At 36.0% G+C, this 22,575-nt stretch overlaps 1 protein-coding gene across 3 annotated transcripts in view; it reads left to right on the top strand.

Moving 5' to 3' along the window:
• Positions 1 to 18,951, top strand: part of slc44a1b (solute carrier family 44 member 1b) — a 28,550-nt gene extending 9,599 nt beyond the window's left edge. For 2 of the 3 annotated variants that reach the window (XM_083545673.1, XM_083545674.1), the window contains exons 4-16: positions 473 to 609; positions 5,716 to 5,809; positions 5,895 to 6,064; positions 8,244 to 8,333; positions 8,569 to 8,735; positions 9,210 to 9,396; positions 10,070 to 10,238; positions 11,360 to 11,516; positions 12,596 to 12,679; positions 14,409 to 14,546; positions 14,636 to 14,872; positions 16,227 to 16,334; positions 17,653 to 18,951. In XM_083545673.1, coding sequence (XP_083401799.1) covers positions 473 to 609; positions 5,716 to 5,809; positions 5,895 to 6,064; positions 8,244 to 8,333; positions 8,569 to 8,735; positions 9,210 to 9,396; positions 10,070 to 10,238; positions 11,360 to 11,516; positions 12,596 to 12,679; positions 14,409 to 14,546; positions 14,636 to 14,872; positions 16,227 to 16,334; positions 17,653 to 17,676 — 1,762 coding nt within the window. In that variant the 3' untranslated portion in view covers positions 17,677 to 18,951. Of the gene's footprint in view, positions 1 to 472; positions 610 to 5,715; positions 5,810 to 5,894; positions 6,065 to 8,243; positions 8,334 to 8,568; positions 8,736 to 9,209; positions 9,397 to 10,069; positions 10,239 to 11,359; positions 11,517 to 12,595; positions 12,680 to 14,408; positions 14,547 to 14,635; positions 14,873 to 16,226; positions 16,698 to 17,652 lie in introns of those variants that run through there. The other variant, XM_083545672.1, reaches the window with a different exon arrangement.
• The last annotated feature ends 3,624 nt before the right edge of the window (positions 18,952 to 22,575 follow it).

The following is a 22,575-nucleotide window of genomic DNA, read 5'->3' as shown; positions in this document are numbered from 1 at the left end:
AAGCTTTCTGTCCTTTTCTGGATTTCTCCACTTGGCTGTCGTTTGTGTCTTCTGCATCTGACAGGCTGCTTTTGTTACTGTGTATATGCAGGACAATAGGCCTCATGGCTCTATGTGGGAGCTGTGCCCACTCCCCCCACTTATGAAAGACCACGACAAGGCCATGGTCACGATGGAGATCTTGACTAGAAACAAGCCATGGGTAGAAACAAGCCATTGCTTCACCTCCCTGCCAAAAAAACCTGGAGTGATCCAGCACTCCTGGGATGAAAATATGTGCTGCCTGCTGTCGATTTTTATCACACAATAGTGAATGCTGTATTTGACGGCCTGATGTGGTATCTGCCTTGTTCATCAGCTAAACAGTTTGAATAGCTCAATGCTATTTGTATTTTATAGGTTTTTAATATTTGATATAGCACAATGTATGTTATTGTGATAATTAGTTTGCACTCGGTCTGATGTTTTACAGATATGTGTTCTTCCTGGACCCATGCAACTTAGACATAATTCAAAGGAAGATTAAATCAATGGCACTGTGTGTGTCACAGTGTCCTACAGAGGAGATGAAAACTTACGAAGATCTACGGAGATTTGCCATGATGAATGGTAAGTCCACGGTGTTTTCGAAATGCCCTTGTCTTTCAGTGGGTGCCAGCAAAAAGCACAGAGAAAAGAGGTAGCATTTAGCATAAGAATTCAGAAGTCTTTCATAACATTGGTCATTTCCTGCTGTTTAAAAGACTGTTGGCTATTGATTTGGATTCTGCATGCAAATGGTTGCAAAATAAGTTACTCACGGTAGTGCGTGCAGAGCAGAGATGATTCATTAGATGTATTTGTTTATTTATTTATTTTTTGTGAAAAAAAACCCCAATGGTGTATTACAGGGATGTGTATGTAGGCCTTATCCAGTGTGCTATTTATAAATTCCCTAAATGTTCAGAGGTAACAATATTACATGTTTAGACGTTTTAATCATAATTTCCTGTTCTCTTTTCTTGCATTTTTAGTGTTTTATTGTTTACAAGATACCTCTGACTCTTAGGGTGCCTTTAATTGATACTTTCTTGACTTCCTTGTTTCTATCAGCCCTTGAGCTGAAAATTGCTTAAACTCACTATTAAGGATCTTTATGTCTGTCATTCTGCTGAAAATAATTGTTGGGTGAGAAAATAGGATAATTTAAGAGCGAGGAATCATGTCTGCTTCATAGTGGTAGTTTTGCATTGTAGCACATGACATACAGCTATGGTGTCATTTCTTCATCTCCTCATAAGAGTAAAACTTAAAAAAAAAAACAGAACAAAAGAAAATCTAAAAATTATATAAACATTGCAATAAGTGGCACAGCATATAGCTCTTTCTTCATATAGCTGCATGTGTGTTTGCATGTGTTGTTCGACTGGAATCCAAATAAGATATATAGCACCGGATCAACCTGAAAATGAACTTACAAATCAATAAAATAAAAACAATTAAATTGAAAAAATCAAAAATCTTGGGTTAAATATTAAAATATTAAAATGTGCTTGAATAAACAGGTTAATTCATCTTGTAATTGCACTGTTTTCCAGATGTGCAGTGAGAAAAGATACAGCTGTGTAACAAGTCATAATGACAGTTTAATGAGCAAGGGCATCTTATTTTGCACGTATGTTTGGCCTCGATTCATCTGTCCTTGCATTCCATCCTTCATTCTTTGCTTGTGCACTCAGAGGGAGGAACCAGAAAAAAAAAAAAAAAACAAGCAACAGAAACAAAACAAGACAATTACAGGGATGTATATTACCTAGAGATGTGGAAAAACCAATAAATTGCAGAAACCTTGACTACCAACAATTTTTATGTTTAATAAATTATTTATGGGCATATGATGATAGGCTATTAGATTACACAAAACAGCACATTTCTACTAGTCTTCCGCATTCTGTAACCCCGTAAACCCGTTTACTCAGTAATAAGTAAATTGCACTGGCTTATACCTTTACTCATAAATCTGTTTTTCATAAAGCATAGACCTTCTACCAGTATAAGAAAATAACTCCATGTATACAAACATTATTCAAAATTTGTTTCCAAACATAATCTCTCTCTGTTATAATAGATTAACGATTCTTAACTGGCAAATGCAAGTCTGTTGTCTGAATAGATCTGGATAAGTGCAAAGTGTCCAATCCAACTTAGTCTTGCAGAAAAAATATTTGCAACTATAATACATAATACATGAAAGGCAACATTCTGGCCCAAGAATGTTATATAGCAAACATATTACACTTTCACTTGAATGTTTTATATGAGGCACTTTGTACCAAAATACTTTAACCAAGCTAACCTCTACCATTAATTAATGTTTAAACCTAATGATCAATGGCCACAAGATGTGTGAGTTTTGTGCTTTTCCTACTGTTGAAGGTAATGTGGGTATTTTTAAATTGAAGGGAGTCTCTGCATTCTCAATAGCATTAAGAATTTTTCATATATACTGTAAAAACAAAAATTGCTGTACCACGTGGTGGAAAGGCAGTACTGCATAAAATATCTGATCAGTGTATCTGATCAACAATTTTTAATCTCAATTAGTACTCAATTATTTAGTAATTATACTAGCGTGTACCTATTATATAAAATAGTAGTTTAAGAGTAAGGAAAGAGTGAGTTACTCCTGGTAGAATAACCGAATAAAATAGAATATTAACTAACAGGCAGCGTTTTCCAGGTTAAATAAAAATAAAATAAATAAATGATTGAATAAAATGGCAGTTAATTTATGATCGGCTTGTCCTAATGTTGACCTTTTCCAGTTACTCGACCAGCACAGATTTTTCTTCCTTGCAGCATCTGTGGAGTAGGTGTATGTGTCTCTCAAACAACATAAATTCTGTTATTTATATTCATAAAAACATATCCACTATTGATTTTTGGTGAAGTAGTGTTCATGTATCATTGGAGCAGTTAATTGGTAATAAACCATCTGTAGGCACCCACTGTGGGGCCCTGCAGTGGATTTTTTTAGGACACCTTTTATTTTTAGTAAAAAATTTAGTTTCATGAAGTAAAGAATATTTTTTAGGCGAATATGCTACCAGGCAGATATTGTCAATTACATCAATATTTTTTAATGAATTAATAAATGCAATTAAAGTTAAATGAAAAGAAGGTTAAATGAAGGTTAAATCGGACACAGTATGCTTCATTTACCAAAAAAAAAAAAAAAAATTATTATAATAACTAGGGATGCACCGAAATGAAAATTCTGGGCCGAAACCGAAAACCGGAAAAGAGGAAAGCAAGGCCAAAAAGCGAAACACCGAAAGAAATTATGCCAATTATTATTACCATTGCATTTATGGCCATGACCGTGTACTAAACTTACTAAAATCAAGGCATTTAACTTGCATAAATTAATATTAAAGTTTCAAAGAATAAATCAATTACAAATTATAAAAATATTTATTTATAGCACATTGCAACAATGCACAGGATAAAATAAATAGAAATTCAAACTTAAATGTTTAACTTAAATGCACTCATGTGTACATTAAATAATAATGTACAGGCCCTCTGGCCTGCTGAAAGGTTGTAAAATTAAATATGTTCTTTCATAAAAACAAAGTGCATTCAGAAAAAGTGCAACTGCTTAAAGATACAACAATACAACACTATCACTGGGAAACTTCCTGCCTTTTTAAAAACGTCCGGAGTGTGCGTTAGGAGGGGTTTTGCTTTTCTGTGCCGCGTTCCTCTCATATTCAGCATAGCAATCGGATGTTTGGATTTCAGGTGATAAATTAAACCCGACGTGGAGAAAGTCTTTGCAGACGAAATTTCGGCATTACATGTTTTGCACATCGCTATCCGTGGGTCTTTCTCAGATATACTAAAACACGTCCACACCGCAGACATGTTGTTTTAGACATGCACGTGCAGGCAGCGGTTTCTGTTTGTGTCATCACAACAAACTGTTTCGGCCGCGTTTTTTCGGTGATCAAAGTCTTTCAGCCGAAAACCGAAAATGCACTTTTGGGCCATTTTCGGCCGAAAATTTTCGGTGGTCGAATATTCGGTGCATCCCCACTATTAACGCTTATCTTGTTGATCAGCTGGTCATGATTGCAGTGCCAATATGCATAATTTTGATGGCCTTAATATGAACATCTTAAATGTATCCACAGTGAATAGGGTGGTCCCTGCAGAACAGGCTATGTTACAGGACGAGGACAATAAAGCAGTTTGTCATTACAGATGCCACAATGATGTCATGGCAGTGAAGTTGTTGAATATCAATTCATTCCCAATTCAGACAAAGCCTTTTCTCATGAGCACACTGGTGACCCTGGACATGCCACCTTTCTTCACACTATATCTCCATTCACAAGCTCTTTGGAAATGAACACACGCACATGCGAACCCTGGACCTACAGTTCACACACATATATAGACACACACACATACATACACACAGACGTGTGCTGAGGAAAACAAAGACTCTATTGACTCTCTGTACTGTAGGGAGTCTGTTGTTTACAGTCCAGTGCTTTGGTGTTGTGTGTCCACTTTGCTGTCTGACACATGCCTTCTGGCACCAAGAGGGATATAATTAGGATTGTAGTTTCTGAATGCATATCATACTATTCATTTGCATCAGTAAACATTTCTTTTGGCTTTTAACCAATTAGTATGCTAGATTAAAGTTCTATTATTATTCTTTCTTCAGTAACTACAGTAAAACCATTAGGAAAAGAATGTAGTTATGAGCGAGAGACGTGAACAAAAGGACCTGCTGACAAAGAATTTTAATAATTGCTGTATTCAAATATGCATCATGTATTGCTTCCTAATGACTGATTTATTGCCATTGTGACTAAAGACTCCTAAATGAAACATGCTATTGACAGAAAAACCCTTATTACCTCAAACACACTTTAAATATTCTCCTTCTTATATTGCTGAGTTGGCTTTAAGAGGGGTTTTCCTGACATATGTTTTTTGAACAAGTAGTTTGGATCATTTTCAGGACTGTTTGCTGGACTTGATTCCCAAGATCATTATTGTGTAGAGACGTGGTCCCCAACCCCAACAGGTCCTTGGGTCAATTGGTACCGGGCCACACAGAAAGAAAACATAACTTACATTATTTCAGTTTTATTTATTATCTGATTCTGAACGATGTTTTATTTTGGAAAATTACCGGATTCTCTCCGCCACATCTGTCTATGACTCACTCTTGATGCATGTCATGATGCCTCGGTCACATATCTTACCTCCATCCACTACCTTCTTAAAGGGGCTGCTCCAGCTGGTAACTCATAATATATTACCGCTAAATTGAAACCCCCAATCTAGCAAAATGAACAAAAAACAACACAGTGGATTCACGTTTATTATTATATTTAGAAAATACCGGTTTTTATGCAAGTCGTATCATTTTATTTTGTTGTATTTATCCGCCACAAGGTCGGATCGTGAAAATGTTGTCTGACATTAAACCGGTCTGTGGTGCAAAAAAGGTTGGGGACCACTGGTGTAGAGCATCATAAGACCACTCATGTCTTTTAAAATGTTGCTCAAACTCACTACAGTCATTTAGTGACATATTAAATGATCCTTCTAAGGTAACATGATCTTATCTGGGAAACCAGGTTACAGTTAAATTTTTTTACACTTTATTTCAGTCTTTTTCCATTTTTATTTCCAACCTTTTTCCATTTTCAGGCTCAGAGCTCTGCTCCTATGAGCTGGCTGGCCATAAGTACCCAAGCCTTCCAGAACGCTTTGACAAATGTCCTAAACTTCCAGTTCCTCAGAGGTAAGACTCTAAAGCACTTAGTCTAACAGCACACCCAGCTTTATCCATTGCTTACACTGCGTTTTGCTTTCCTCTTTCTCTGCAGTAAAGCTCTGCCAGTGTTTAACCGCTGCACGCCCGTGGACATTTCCTGCTATTCTAAGTTTGCAGAGGCGGTGGTGACGTTTGTCAGTGATAACACCATACTCCACAGGCTGATAGCTGGGGTGGTGGCCAGTAAAGAGATCATTGCTGGGCTCTGCCTGCTAGCACTTGGTAACTGCCTTCTCTGAGATACTCAGCAAATGGTCCAGGCAACATACCATGCACCATATAACATGGATGAATTGTAATGCAGCAGAGTGATGAGAACAATTCTATAAATAGTGCAGAGTAATAAAAATAATAATAAAAAAAATTTCTGTTTAACTTTATAATACCTTTAAGTAGTGCAATAGTACACTCTATGATTACTATGTCTTTTTGGACACACTGGGTTTCTCTGTAGAACCCTACAACAAAGAAATTAATAACCCTTAACTTTTCAGTTAATCCTTCAGGAATCCTGAGGAACCTAGTTTGTAAATGGTGATAGTGATTTATCAGCATTGAACACAAAAGCAATTTAGATTTATTTTTGCCCTTTAAACTGCAAAAATGGCAGGAAGAATCAATATTATTTGACACAAATAATAACTTCAACAGTTCTATAATAACACTAGTAGTAACCTTTTTATTTATTGATCAGAAATTTGGTGACAGGAAAAATCATTTGGTGAGTAGATGTAGAAATGACTGAGGTCAATAGAGCAAAACAAACACGTTGCTGGCTAAATAAACGATTATATAATAATAATTATTTTCTTTTTGTTGTAACACATGGCACAAACCATTTTTGTCACACCAGTTATTTTATTTGGTCCAAATTCGCTTTTTCGGTCAGTTCAGCAGTTCACGTCTAAAAGAAAAGTTGCCTATAGACAAATCTTTTTCGGTACAATCAAGCTGATATAGAATTGGCTTGGAAGCATTGTGCTATGTGTAGGAGGCACCAGCTTTCTTTATCGGTTATATATAGACCACAAGCTGAAAGTGTGGCAACAGATTTAAAGCAAGGGACCAAAACAAAAGAGGCAAGTGGTGTTGGAGTGATATGGAGTGGTTGTTTTGGTTCCCATCAGAGCATGATTGCTGTGTTAAGACTTGCCCAAATGACTAGCACTGGGTGGGTAAGCACAGCAGGGATAGATTGAATGGACTAAACACTGCATATGAAAGCTCTTTTAAATTCACAAAGAGGTTACTTGAATTACTAATATCGCACTATAACAAAAGGTATGTTATAGTACAACCTCACAGTTCTACTTATATAGAGTTTCTCATAACCCGGTGGGCGTTCGGAGGTTTCTTCAGTATCCTCCTGCCTTCTAAAAACAGGCTGATAGGTGACTCGGTTTCAGTAAAATTGAACTGGTATGCTATCCAGGTTGCATTCCTGCCTCATAGACAGTGGTCCCAGGCTCCAGACACACTGCAACACTGACAGAGAGAAAGAATGAATAAATAATACATAATATGATGGAATTCTAAATCCTGTCATCAAAATGCTTTAGTTCAAAGAAAATAGTGACTAAAATAGTGTAAAGAAAATACATTATTTAATACTGATCACCATGTTTACAGAATGCATGTATTTTTATTTGCAAACATTATTATAGATGTTATTCATAATTTGTGACAGACCTAATATTACTTTAACAAGTAAGTATTGATAGATCTTGTGTGTGTCATTTTTGCTGTCAGTGACTGTGCTGGAAGATGGTAGAGTCCTCTTCAGTTCGTTGTGGGTGGTTTGTCCAGCAGGATGTATGACAAAAACTTTTTAATGTAAATTAGAATTAGGATTTAAATAGATGTGTTAGTCTGCACAAACATGTTGGATGTTGCTATGCTGGCAAACATACGGATTCGGATTTTAGCCAGAATGAGGTTTTTCTGCCAATAACATACTTTGACACCTCACCTTAAAGATAAACAATATATTTCATGCTAAGTGATGTGCAAATGTTTATCACTGTTTCTCGGCTATCTTTCTTTAAGGAGCATATATCAATAAGATGCCAACTTACCAAAATACTATGGTAAAAAAACAGTCTCTCTGCCTAAATTTATTTCAAACCTTGCTAGCTAAGGGTACAAATCTTACACAGTGGGCTTTTTGGTAGTTAGCTGCCATAGCAAAATGGATATAAGCCCAATCACATCAGCTTGTAATCAGATACTTATCTGTGAAATGTCTCCAATGTTTCTCGTCTGCAGTGGGAATGCAATCTTGAAATTCACTTCAGGTCTGTAGGTTCAGTAGTGATGAAACCAGAAAGCAAGTTTTGATTAGCGCTCTGATTACTTTGTTTTCTCTCTAACATGCATGTGTGTGGGGTGTGCATGCTTTCAGTGCTCTCCATGATCCTGATGGTGATTATTCGCTACATCTCTGCTGTCCTGGTGTGGATTCTCACTGTTCTTGTGGTGCTGGGCTCACTAGGCAAGTTTGCTTTCTTTTTCTCCTACCACAATCTTTCTGATAGGAACTCTTCCTAGATGGAAAGTATATGTTTAGAAACACACACACTTGTAGCAGTACTTGTTTTCTTGTCAAATTCCTGTCTGTTGAAATCGGCTATGGGTATTTCTTAATATTTTTGGGAGTTGTTGTAGCCCTGGTATGATATTTCAGGAGCTTATGTGTGAAAATATGAAGGTGTGCTGTGTGTTTGTAGGAGGCACCAGTTTTCTGTGGTGGTTATATATAGACCACAGGCTCAAGATGAACGAGACTGAATCTACAGATTTAAAGGAAGTGAAAGACACAAATGAAGGAAATGTGACTTCCGAAGACCACAATAAAGGACTACTGGTCTATGCCAGCTCAGCAACTATCTTCACGGTGAGTCAGAAGGACAGAGAGAAAGATTTAAACATAGAGAGAAACAGAGTCAGTGAGAGACAGACAGAAAGTTAGAAAGATTCACATTGAGACAGGCAGAAAGGGAGAGAGAAAGTATGAGAAACAGATAGACAAAGAGGAAATTTTGAGAAAGAATGATAGTTAAATATAGAACATGCACAAATGGAAATACAGAGTATACATTGGGAAAAAGAGAGATAGAAAAACAGAGACAGAGAGACAGACAGAGTCAGTAAGCAAGAGAGAGTGACAGATGGAAAAAATGAGAACCAGTGCACAATAAATGGACTGTGGCTCTAAATAATTTACATAGAGTATGCACACTGCATCTCTGCAGGCATCAAATAGCAAAGCATTCTTTAAATTCTTAGTTACAAGTCCGTTTTTGACTTTAATGTTTAATGATTGGTGTTCTCTTTGTGTCCCTCTAATTACCATGTGGCATTTTTCCAGGTGATCCTGCTGTTGCTGATGCTGTTTATGCGGAAGCGTGTGGCATTGACCATTGCTCTGTTCCACGTCGCCGGGAAGGTTTTTATTCACCTGCCATTGCTGGTTCTGCAACCTTTCTGCACCTTTCTCGCCCTCTTTCTTTTCTGGGTTTACTGGATTCTAGTACTGCTCTTCCTAGGAACCACTGGTGAATAATTTTTCAACTATTATTCAGGATTATCTAATAGACCACATCATGGTTTTCTGAGTTGTTTGCCGCAAATGATCAGATTTCATTTAGTAGATTTTGTATCTAAATGTATACATTCATACCAGTAGAATACTTAGATTTTATTTAATTGCTATTAAGAGTTGCATAGAATCACCACAAATATCTAAGGCAACTTAACACTTATTTGTATAACAATTACACATCAGCTGAAATGGCATTGCAGAGACAGATTTGAGCTTTATCAAGAGCTGACATTAGAACAGATGTCATTCTATTTTTTAGGTTTTTTGACTGCAAGTGGAATTTAATTACAAAGTGCACACACTAGTCCAAACTTGCCTGGGGTGTAGACAACATTTGTTAACCTTTACAAATCCTGATGATTATAGACTTTTGTGGGTAACTAAAGCTCTTATCTGACATTTACATTTTGATATTTCCACAGGGCATTTGATTTTGCATTTGGGTTACAAAAATTGTTATTTTTATTTAATAATAAATAAAATGTGATTTTGAAAGCAGTTGTTTATTATTTTGGTATATACCAATTCCATTGAACAAACTAAAACCTTTTTTTTAGAGATTGTAAAAAGATTTACAGGTCTGAATTTTTAAAAAATATTTTTTATAAACCTCTGCCTATTCACAGGGAATCCAGAGAAGAACGAGCAGACAGGTCTGACTGAGTTCAGACTAAGCGGCCCACTACAGTATCTCATCTGGTACCATGCTGTGGGTCTCATCTGGATAAGTGAATTCATCCTGGCCTGTCAGCAGATGACAGTGGCTGGAGCTGTGGTCACATACTACTTTACCAGGTCTTTACTTTGTATTTTAACTTTAATGCTTTTTATTTTGTTTGCACATGTGAGATCCCTGTTTCAGCCCTTTTACATGCCTTCATGCCTGTCGTGGGCAGAGTGGCACTACAGGAGTTATGACATTTAGAAAACTTTTCTAGCACAGAAGTATTTTTTAACCCACATTATCCTGTTCTATTTTTTAACAACCTGGTTTCAAGCTTATACACTTGGCTCATCAGTACATAAATATAGGCTTTAGCTAATTTCAAAATATACTCTCAATATACTTGAATTTGATTATATAATATCTTTAAGAATGTATATGTAGTTTAATTAAAAACAAAGTCCCAGAGTTGAAGAGTTCATATATATAACATGGTGTACAATTGTTTAAAAAAATAAAAATAAAAAAATTCCAGACTTTTGGAGAAAATTGTGGTGATGACTAATTAGTTGATATTACCATCATAGAGTTTCACACAGGAAAATAAATATCCATTAAGCAAATGTGAGAAAGTAAAATATGCATTTTCTCTCAGACAGCTGGTTATCTTCCCACTAAAATATAATGTGCACCACTAATGCTCATTAACCAATCAATGCTTATGAAAATACCAAATATGTCTCTGTCAAAAACCACACACACTAATGTCATGCTGTTCTACCTTATTTTTGTGTTTGCATTATGATCATGAAAGTATGCTGTTAGTCTAAAAAGCAATTAGGTCTGTAATAAAAAAACTAAACAATAAAAATATTTAACCGTGTTTTGATCAAAAATATGCTATTTACTTATGTATATTATTTAATTCTTTTTTAACTTTAATCTGAGTTAGTCTGAGATGGATCATGGATCACGTTGCTGTGCTCTTAGATTCAGAATCTTTATTGAAATATTTGGCACATTTCACAATGAACATTATCTTAAAGCAGCTTTACAGAATTTAGGACAAAAAAAAAAAAAAAATGTATATAAGAAATTTAAGTGTATTTAGTCCCAATGAGCAAGCCTGGGGTGACTGTGGCAAGGAAAAACTCTTTAAGATGATATGAGTAAGAAATCTTTAGAGGGACAAAAGATTCACAAATATAATATAAATTAATCTGCAATTCACTAACATCCTGACTCTTTGTAGGGACAAGAACAAGCTCCCTTTGACGCCCATCCTGTCATCAGTCTTTCGTTTGATTCGTTACCACCTGGGCACTGTGGCCAAGGGCTCCTTCATTATCACCCTGGTCAAGATCCCGCGCCTCATCCTCATTTACATCCGTAATCAGCTCAAAGGAAAGGTCAGTCCACAGCAGCCTGCAATCAGCCATCTACAGAATATATTCTTGATACCAAATTATACACCTCTGACCCCTGCAGATCTTATAGAATGTTCAGATATTGCAACTTTTAGGTGTGAGCATCATACAAACTATCTATCTATCTATCTATCTATCTATCTATCTATCTATCTATCTATCTATCTATCTATCTATCTATCTATCTATCTATCTATCTATCTATCTATCTATCTATCTATCTATCTATCTATCTATCTATCTATCTATCATCTCTCTCTCTCTCTCTCTCTCTCTCTCTCTCTCTCTCTCTATATATATATATATATATATATATATATATATATATATATATTTAAAATATATAAAAATTTATCTAATAATCAAATGCATTGTTTTTATATTGCATGGCAAATAGTTTTTTTTTTTCAGTAATCTTTTCCTTAAAGTCACACTACTTATTGCTTCCACCCTCTTTAACTTATAAACTAAAACTTAACCAAACACATTTTTTTTGTTTTGTTTTCTTTGTCATGCACTGACTGTTTACCTGAACATCAATGTCAAGAAATTCTAATGTCTAAAATCTCTTTTTGATAAATATTAACTTGCTGATTAACAGTCATAATGTTGACTGATAATGATTTTTTTCGCTTATTTAAAAAATTGCCTCAAAAACTATTCCATTTTCTTTAAGTGTGTTTACAATCCAAAACATACATTATAGCATGATATATTGTGGTTGCATCAAACTGTCAGACAGTGGCACTGAACTTAACACAGCTCCTCACTCAAGCTGATAAATAGGGTTATGTTCAAGGTCACAGACATCTGTTTTACTCACATTCCACCCCATGTGTTCAGCTATTGTGTAAATGATTGAATAATTCTTTATCCTGTCATTATGTTTGATGTCTAAATACTGTTACATAACTAAACTAATAAATACCATGCGGCAGTAACTCCACTTCATTTACAGCACCAGAATGTGCCCCATATTGTTCTACCGAATGTACCGTAAGTAAACATTATGCTCATTTATGGATGATGAAAGCAAGTGTAATTCTGTTTTTCCTCTCTAGGAGAACGCATGTGCACGCTGTATGCTAAAGGCGTGTATTTGTTGCCTCTGGTGTCTGGAGAAGTGCCTCAATTATCTAAATCAGGTACTGTGATTACATTTTTACCCCTGCAACAACATGTGTGTTTTAGATTAATCTTTGCTACACTCTAAAGCTTTCTTACACATTAGAGTAACATGTAAATTAATTATAGGGCAGATTTAAAAATCAATCAATAACTAAAAAAAAAAATTAGGTATATCAGTTAATAAAGTTGGCACTAGTATCTGTGTTCCGTAGTTTCAGTTTAATTATATTTAATGCAATCTTATTTGCATTGTGTATAGACATTGACTTGTTTTTGGTTCAGTCTTTCTACCCACTGCTGCACAATTCAGAGTTTGTGGAGGCATTTGCTCTTTCACCTACTGCTCCAAACAGTCTCACAAGTTTATCCCACTTCTCAAACCATCCCATGTGACAGACTAGCAAATTTCTGAGTTGCACTTTCAATGTCAATGTTGTATACATGCCTGAGTATGGACATTTTATAAAAATGGACTGGTATTAGTATATGGTACTAATGGTATTTTGTCTTGCATTGTCTCTTTATATAATGTTCATGCATATTACAGTTTTTCTCATTTGCTTTGGAGGATTTGTCCAATCATTCTTAATATTTGCAAATCAGTAAATGCATTCTCAAGGTTCCCTGGTGGTCTAGTGGTTAGGATGCGGCGCTCTCAACGCTGAGGATCCCCGGTCAGGGAACCAACCCCAGCCATTAAGGTTGCATAAGCCTTAGTGCCGGTCCCAAGCCCGGATAAATAGGGAGGGTTGCGTTAGGAAGGGCATCCAGCGTAAAACCATGTGCCAAATCAAACACGTGGATGATCCGCTGTGGCGACCCCTAATGGGAGAAGGAGAAAGAAAGTTTAAGTAAATGCATTCTCAAAACAATTTGTACAAACAGCACAACACAATGGATTTCTTGTAAAAGCCTGTACTTTTTCTTAATACCCTTAGTTCATATCTCAAAAGTAAGTATTTGTGTCAATGAACATCTCATTGGCATCAGAATGACAAGTAATTTTGCTTACAAACTAGTACAGTACAGTAAAAATGTAAATCCTGTCCGGTCTCATGCAATCAATATAAATCAAATATGCAATCAAATAAATACATTTGTGCTGCTGAAATTCATAGACACCATACAGAGAAAATTGAGACTTGCATTTTTAATCATTGTAATCCAAGCTGTAGTTTATATCAGGAAATACTAAAACTGTGCAGCATCATACTGACAACATGACTAAACATTTTGGAACCTTGTTTGTAAACAATGAAAAAAGGACTTGTCATTCTGATGGGAATGATATGTTCATTGACACAAATAATTAATTTTTAGAGATTAACTAAAGATTTTGAGAAAAGTAGAGACTTTTGCAAGAAATCCAGTGTGTTGTTCTGCTTGAACAAATTCTTTTGAGAATGCATTTACTGATTTGCAAATATTATAGATGATTAAATAAATGCTCCAAAGCAACTGAGAAAAACTGTAAATTAATGTAAAAAAGCATTCACAATTTGATCAAAGCAACAAAAAATGCTTTTATGGTGTGTACAAGTGATTAAATAATGTGGAGGTTGAACAAGTAGTTTTGAGAAGTCATTTCTGATCTGAGAAATGCTCCAAAGCAACTGAGAAAAACTGTAATTATTTTCTGTAAAAAGAAATGAAGAACAATCATACTTACATATGGTATGATCGTCTTAGATTTTACATTTGGAGTGTTTAATATTTTTGTGCTCTTTTGGTCCACCCCGTGTTCAGAACGCATACGCAGCAACGGCCATTAACAGCACCAGTTTTTGCACGTCAGCACGTGATGCATTTGTAATCTTGGTGGAAAACGCTCTGAGGGTGGCAGCCATCAACACCGTGGGAGACTTTGTGCTTTTCCTGGGCAAGGTAAAAGGGTACTGGGACCTTCAAATGACACCACAACCTTAAAAGTGTCTTCAGTTTGCTTTACTAACCTAATGTGCTTATGTGGGTAGGTCCTGATCATGACATGCACAGCTTTTGCGGGAGTTCTGGCACTGAACTATCAGAGGGACTACACAGAGTGGGTGCTGCCGCTCATTATTGTGTGCCTATTCGCCTTTTTGGTGGCCCACTGCTTCCTTTCTATCTTTGAGATCGTGGTGGATGTGCTGTTTCTCTGCTTCGCCATCGACACCAAATACAATGACGGCACATCTGGCAAGGAGTTCTTTATGGACAAAGCCCTTATGGTAAGCTGCTTACTTAATTCCACTATCATCGTAGGATATCTCCATCTGAACACTGCTTTACCGAGCTCCAAAGGAATACCATATTTTAATGCAAGCTGTGCTGAATGTTCATAAAAAATATATTATTTTTAGTGTTGCTGCTCTAAATAGTGCACACAGAACATGAGCTGTGCACAGGGCAAAATATCTCTGCTGAGCTCTTCAAAAATAAGCCTTAAAATAATACTGCTAAATGTTAACCTGAATGCAAATTTGTCTTAAGATTTCTGTAAGAATGTCAAACCCGTGCAGAAAAACATACAGTCCTTATAATGAAATGGCACTTAAAAGAGCCTCTTTCTGACTAAGAGCAACACTGTTTTAGCTCTGCAGTAATATCTTCTAGACAGACAGACAGACAGACAGACAGACAGACAGACAGACAGACAGACAGACAGACAGACAGACAGACAGACAGACAGACAGACAGATAGATAGATAGATAGATAGATAGATAGATAGATAGATAGATAGATAGATAGATCTGGCGGCTGTTCATAATTATATTCATTAGTTTGCTGATATGGGAGAGTAGTTGTTAATGCACTAATTTACTCACATACGTGTGGTACTAGGTAGTTACGAGTGAAGTACATCAGCATAAAGAACTGAAGTATGAGTTAAATAAAGTTCTATTTTCTAAAGGAAAAATGTTTTTTGGCACATAATAATAGGGCTTAATTAAAAAAATTAATAAATACAAATAAAAAGCACCCTTTCCCGTTTTGAAGGTTGCTATTTTTGGTTAAATGCGAATGCCAGTGATTTGGAGATGACATTATGATGTGGATTTAAGCCATCAGTTTGACTTCTTATCATTTAATATTGACTCATGTGACAAATTAAATACTGTCACTGCAGTGACCACGTGTAGGAAGCGGGAGTACCTCAATCATGCTTAATTGAAGTTCAGAACACAAACAAGACAAACAAGGTACGAACCGTAACGCGTGTGTAATCTGTACTCCGGGTAGAATCCGTAATGCGGGTATAATCCGTAATGTGGGTATAATCCTGAACGCGAGTATAATCCAAATACAAGGAACAAGGAGCATGAACCAGCGGGGATTGCTGGCGGTCAGGAATTCGGTACATCACTGTAGCAAATGAGTGAGGCGGGCCCGGGACCATTTAAAGGGGGAAGGTAACGAGGAACAGGTGCTGCCGATTAGAGCAGTGAGTGGCAGCGTGAGAGCCTTCGAGGGGGGCGTGGCAGGTGGATCCCTGTGTGACAAATACACATTTCATGTAATATTTTTTTTATTTTGTTTATTTGCTCATATGTAAAAGTTCCTATTTTTCTGTCCCTGTGCAGGAGTTTGTGGAGAACAGCCGGAGGTCGGTGGCGCCAGCAGAGCGTGGACGGAGCAGCAAGCGGTCTCGTGCTCGTATGGAAGCGGGGCTGACCGAGATGAAGGCCATGGTGAGTGTAGGCACGACTCCGTTGGGCTGTGAATGGGAGGTCCTACAGGAGTTCCTGTTTTACTACCTGCTGCTTTGTGTGTTGGTGGACTGGGTGCTGTCTGAGTACATGCTCATCATATGCTTCAGTCAAGACTTCATCATCTTTGTTTGTGTGTGTCTGCCTACACTCACACTCTTCCTGCTGCTCACTCTGCTTCAGAGCACAACCAGCATGGCCACATGCTGACTAACACTCGCCATTGCCATTACAATCATTAATTGTCCTTCTGTCCTTTCTTCATTCTGCACTAACAGACTCTATTTTTCTATGCATGGACTCCTTTTTGTTGCTGTTTGATCTCCTTGCCTTTTTTTATTCATTCCTGGCTGTCTTTTACCCAAAGTGCCCTTGTGTAAATAATATTTTTTCTCTGTGGCCTCATCGTCACCATGTTGCTTGTGGAGGAGAGGATTTTGAGCTCGACCATGCAGGCGATGGAACTGGCAGGCTGGAACATGAGCTGCACTCAGCAGGAGGAAAGAGAGAGGGAGGGTTTACAAGCTTAGACCACACTCTCCGCCCAAATGCTGACTTTGAGCCACGTTCCAACCGCATGGGTGCTCCGTCATTAACTGCACTGCTAATTGGTTCTGCATGATTTATTATTGAATCAGGATTTAGGTCTGTGGGTCAATTGGTACCGCACAGAAAGAATACATAACTTACATTATTTCCATTTTTTTATTATCTGATTCAGAACAATGTTTTATTTTGGAAAATTACCAGATTCTCTCCGCCACATCTCTCTATGACTCACCCTTGATGCATGTCATGATGCCTCGGTCACATGCCTTACCTCCATCCGCTACCTTCTTAAAGGGGCTGCTCCGGCCTGTAACTCATAATATATTACCGCTAAATTGAAACCTCCAAGCGAGCAAAATAACCCAAAAAAAAACCCAGTGGATTCACGTTTTTATTATATTTAGAAAATGCCAGTGTTTATGACGGTCGTATAATTTTATTTTGTTGTATTTATCCGCCACACCTTAAAGGCCGGCCCGTTAAAAATATTGTCTGACATTAAACCGGTCCGTGCCGCAAAAAAGGTTGGGGACCGCTGCTTTAGAGGTCCAACTTTCCGGACCGCTAAAGTTGCGGAACAGTCCAGCTGTTGCTTGTACCAGCATGTCCTATCTAACACTCATACCTGCACCATCTCCTTTTCTTACTCTCCTTTTGTGACATTGTAAAGCTGTTATCCCTTTTTATATCGTGGCAGGTATTTCATTCTTAATAAAATGTAATTAAAATGTAATCACTGTTTTCCTCTTAGGCGCCTGGAACAAGCTCAGCTTGACCAAAAGCCGGCCATGGGACTTTTTAAAGACATTCCAAAATGTTTATTTTTACCAATGTGTAACATGTTTACTATGGTTTCACTCCAGGGAATACAATATTTTAATAAGAAACTGTAAAAAGAAGAAATAACAATGTAATGAAGCACTTTATATTGAAGCGCTGCATATTTTAAAAGGCTGATGCATTTTTCGTAGTGATGTCCTTTTTTATAAGACTAAAAAACAATTGCCATCTAGTGAAACGCAGTATTAATAATGTCTAGAAATCACTGTTTTTATTATGTAAAAAAATTTCATAACTGATTTTTTGTTCCCTTTTCTTAACTGGGTTTCTTGAGCTTTGGTAGAAACCTTTGTGTCATGCAGCAATGAAGGACTTACATTTTTTTTTAAGGTCCTAACACTGAAAAATCTGTACATTATTTGCTTTTACTGATATTTTAATTGCATTCATTCAGATTATGGATGTGCATTTGGGAGGAATATTAGTTTTTTGTGTTTTGTTTAGTTTAGTTTTGTTTTAGTTTGTTTTGTTTTGTTTTTTGTTTTATTTTGTTTTGTTTTGTGCCTCACTGTTAAAGTATTGATTCCCCCCCAAAAAGATTTAAGATCTGATTGTTCTTACACATGGAAGGGAATTGCTTACCTTTGTCATTTTCCTTGGAGGATCAAATTTAATCATTTAAAATTCTAAAAGAAAGATGTTTAAATCTTTTGGTCCAGCGACAGCTGTTGTGCGATGAGCGTTATCGGACCTTCTGTGTTTTTTTCAGGTTTACATAGAGCTAAATATAAAGTATTATTTGAGCTTAAGTTCTGATGTTAATAAGGATTTTAAATGAAACCACTGATATTAGTATTTAGATTCTGAGAAGCTGGAAATGTATTACCCAGGATCTTATTAATCATCTTTGCATAGTTTCTTAACCCTAACATAACTGAGCTGCAGGTCTTTAGCTACGGCATCATGTAAACCTCTGGGCTTAGATTCACATTTTAAGTGCTGATTTGTAGCATGTTTCTACACTAACCTTATTACAGTACCTTATTGTATTATTGTGCTCGAACCTTTCAAGAAAACCAGTCCAGGACCCGGTCTTTTGAATCTGTGCAAGCACAAAGCTAATTTTTGATTATCCTACTGTAAATGAATGGCTCTCACAGATTGTAAACAATGTGGTGTGTTTGGGACCCCAAGCCCTGGTGTCTTCGTTGAACACAGGGTGATTTCTGTAGTCCCTCTTTCAGCCTCTGTAAAATAGAAATTCTAAAAAGGCATGTGATTATTATTTTTTTTTTTAACTCATTCACTCTAGTGTTAACCTGAACATGAATCCACTACTATAATTTTCTCATACTGCATCTGTAGAGTCCAGGTGCTTTAAACTTGTGTGATGTTTGAGCATCCACTATTACTCCTGCAAACTCAAGTCTTCCTATTTGCACTACATTTCAGATTTATTTTTTATTTTTATTTTTTTTTGTGAGACATCCCTGTGATACTGAGTGGCTTGGAGAGGAGAGGCACACAAAAACTCGCATCTTGCCTTAAGTCATTCAGCATGCAACACATCCTGCTGGATTTAATTGGTTGGTTACAGTGTTTTGCAGTACAGTGTGACCTTCAACTGCAGACAATTGCAAGCCTTAAATCAGTTCAAGCGTTTCATAACACAATCGGTATCTCATCAGTACTGAAACTACAAGGCAAGTACGACACATGGATAGCAGGAGTCAAGATTTTACTAGTTATTTTGTAGTTTTTTCTCTTTATTAAAGGAGTGTACGGAGGAGTTTAGCCAAATTTACCAGATGGAACAAATGAAATCATGGTCACGAGGAAAGTTTGTTTACCTCTGAATATGGTGTAGGTTCACTGTTAATAAACAGGTAGCCCTAAAAATGTTGCAAGAAATCCAGCCAAATGTAATGTAAAAAAAAAAAATACTTTGTAAATCTTGTTTCCTTACAGAGTTTTGGATAAGCAACTGACATGATTGCAGAACAGTAGATAGACAGATGAGCTGTTTTTACTGCAAATAATTGACCTGCCTAACTATGGCTAATATTTCTTCAAGTCCACATCTGGATTATCTTCTGACCCTAGAAATAGAACAATACTTTTTATACTTTAGAGCATAGCACTTAATAATCACAACATTTGTCAGTTTCTTATTTATTATACTTGTTTTTGCTTATGAATTTCACAGCAAGAGCCTACATATTCTCCCAAAGCCTTATCAGCACAGTAAAAGTACTAAATATCCAAAAGCATCTAAATATCCAACAGCATTTGTAAATTGTTATAAATTGTGTATAGAAATGTGGATCACTTTTAAGTAAAAATGAAAAGAAAAAAAGATCCTTTACTGATCATCTACTGATTCACATTTCCTATTGGACTCATTTTGATCGGACACATAAGAAATGGTGGATAAATTTCTAATACACTAACAGCTGCTTTATGATGAATTCAGAGTGGACTGAATGAGGTGAAAATGACACAGAGTATGCATTTTTCTGTACAGTATACAGGAACATGTATCTATACATGTTGACTGATATACAGAATGTTGATTTTGCTTTTCTTTTGAAAAGGGACCTTAAAGTGAATTGTGCTCTCCAGTTTGTTTCCTATGTGTGTTATTCCGGGTCTCACATTAGGGAGGAAAATGGGATGTTATACATTGAATGGTATCTTAAAAATACCCAAATGTTTGGTTTAGAAATATAAAGGTATGAAGAAAAAAGAGAAGAATGAATATTAATACAGACACAAATTTGTAGTGTTAAAGCATGTCAAAAATTGCACTAAGTACTTATTTTAACACAAAAGATGGCATATGTGTACAAACTATGGTTATAAATACATTCTGTTGACTAATTTACTCTGAAAAGCTTGAAAAAAAAGAAATCTTTCAGAAATAGTAAAGAAATGGTAGTGAGATTTTCTTGACCGCTAAGGTAAGATGTACGCAATTAGAAAAAGCTGCCCTTTACTGACTTTACTAAATGCAGTGTTGTGTTTTCTGATTCTGCATTGATTGGGGAGGATCTGAGTGAGACAAGCTAATCTGTGATCTTATAGGCAGTGCTGAGGAACAGCAGGTCCTAGCGCTGTGCTCGACCCCACTTTGCCAAATGGTGCACAATGTAAAATTCAGATGACGTGCACAAAAGCTGTATTGTTCTAACTGCTTGTTTTGGTATTTAGTTGAATCCTTGTTTTTCCTCTTTCTCTCTCAATCAGCATGGCAGCTGAGCAACTGGCATATGGCAGGTTTGAGCCTGTCACTGCTTGTTAGAGAGACGTAGAGATGCTCTGCTTATAGCCGGAGCCAAGCTAGAAATGTTAATGTCCATATTCTCAATACATATATATACACACACACACATAGACACATACACACACAAACTGACACATACACATATAAACACACATATACAACCTGCATGCTCCCTGTCTGGGCTTTTTCTAACTAACTCTTTAAAACAATGAGCCATTTTTGTAGGATGTGAATTGTTTGGCGTTAGGATCCATGTGACTTAAACACTGACACTTCTAGAAGAATAGCTTTATTCAGTGACAAGCCACTGTTTTTATGTTGTCGAGATGTGAGTGTGTTTCTCCTCTTCATTACGGGAAACTGCGCTACTATTCTCGTCCCCGCAGAGAAATAGGCCGTTTCTGTGTGAAGAATACTGTTATGAATAGGCAATACATCAGTTTCCTTGTCTGGTGTAACACTAGCTCTTAGCTTTTACCTGCAGTAGAGTTGTTTGTAACATGGAAGGTTTTTGTTTTTTTTATATTTATGATTTCATATGTATCTTGTTTTTTAAAGTAATAAAATGGAAAATTGTAAACATTGTCCTCAATTGTTTTTGAATGTTTGAAATTCGACCTATACTTCCACACTCCAAAGCTTGGACTCAGCCTCTTATACAAGATTGAGGTAAAGAAATCTATTAAAAGTACAACAAATTAGAAATGAATTCAATTTATTTTAAAAATTAATCCAGACACTTATTAAATATTGCTTTGAACAAAATGGAGTTTATTTAGAAAAATTGTCATGACACTTATTTGCAATAATCACTGCAAAGTAATAAACAGGCTATCATTTAACTCACTCTTGTAAGAAGGGGTTTCTTAATTCTTCATCTTTATTTTATTTTTTTTATTTTTTTCCAAATAATATTGAGGATATTAATAATATGAAAATTATACATGCAACTAAGCAGTGACCATCAACAGTGTTAAACAAATCCAACTTAATTTAGATTTATAAATGCTGAACATAATCCTTTGCATACCATTCTTCACCAGATTTATGAGGTAATTTACCCAAAAGATTTTATTTATTTATTTCACTTTTCAGTAAAAACTACATTAAAATGCATTAACTTCACTATTTAAATTTGGCGTAGAAACAAATTTAAATGATAAACTTTGAAGAAAATATATTCTATTGTGTCCAAACACATTACCCATACATTATACAGGTGTATTATTATTATTGAGAATTTATATATATATATATATATATATATATATATATATATATATATATATATATATATATATATATATATATATATATATATATAGAGCATATACAGTGAGGAAAATAAGTATTTGAACACCCTGCTATTTTGCAAGTTCTCCCACTTAGAAATCATGGAGGGGTCTGAAATTGTCATCGTAGATGCATGTCCACTGTGAGAGACATAATCTAAAAAAAAAAAATCCAGAAATCACAATGTATGATTTTTTTTAACTATTTATTTGTATGATACAGCTGCAAATAAGTATTTGAACACCTGAGAAAGTCAATGTTAATATTTGGTACAGTAGCCTTTGTTTGCAATTACAGAGGTCAAACGTTTCCTGTAGT

Source organism: Silurus aristotelis, assembly GCF_946808225.1.
Source record: "Silurus aristotelis genome assembly, chromosome: 7".
Lineage (NCBI taxonomy): Eukaryota > Metazoa > Chordata > Actinopteri > Siluriformes > Siluridae > Silurus > Silurus aristotelis.
This window is presented reverse-complemented; position numbering and strand designations above follow the sequence as displayed.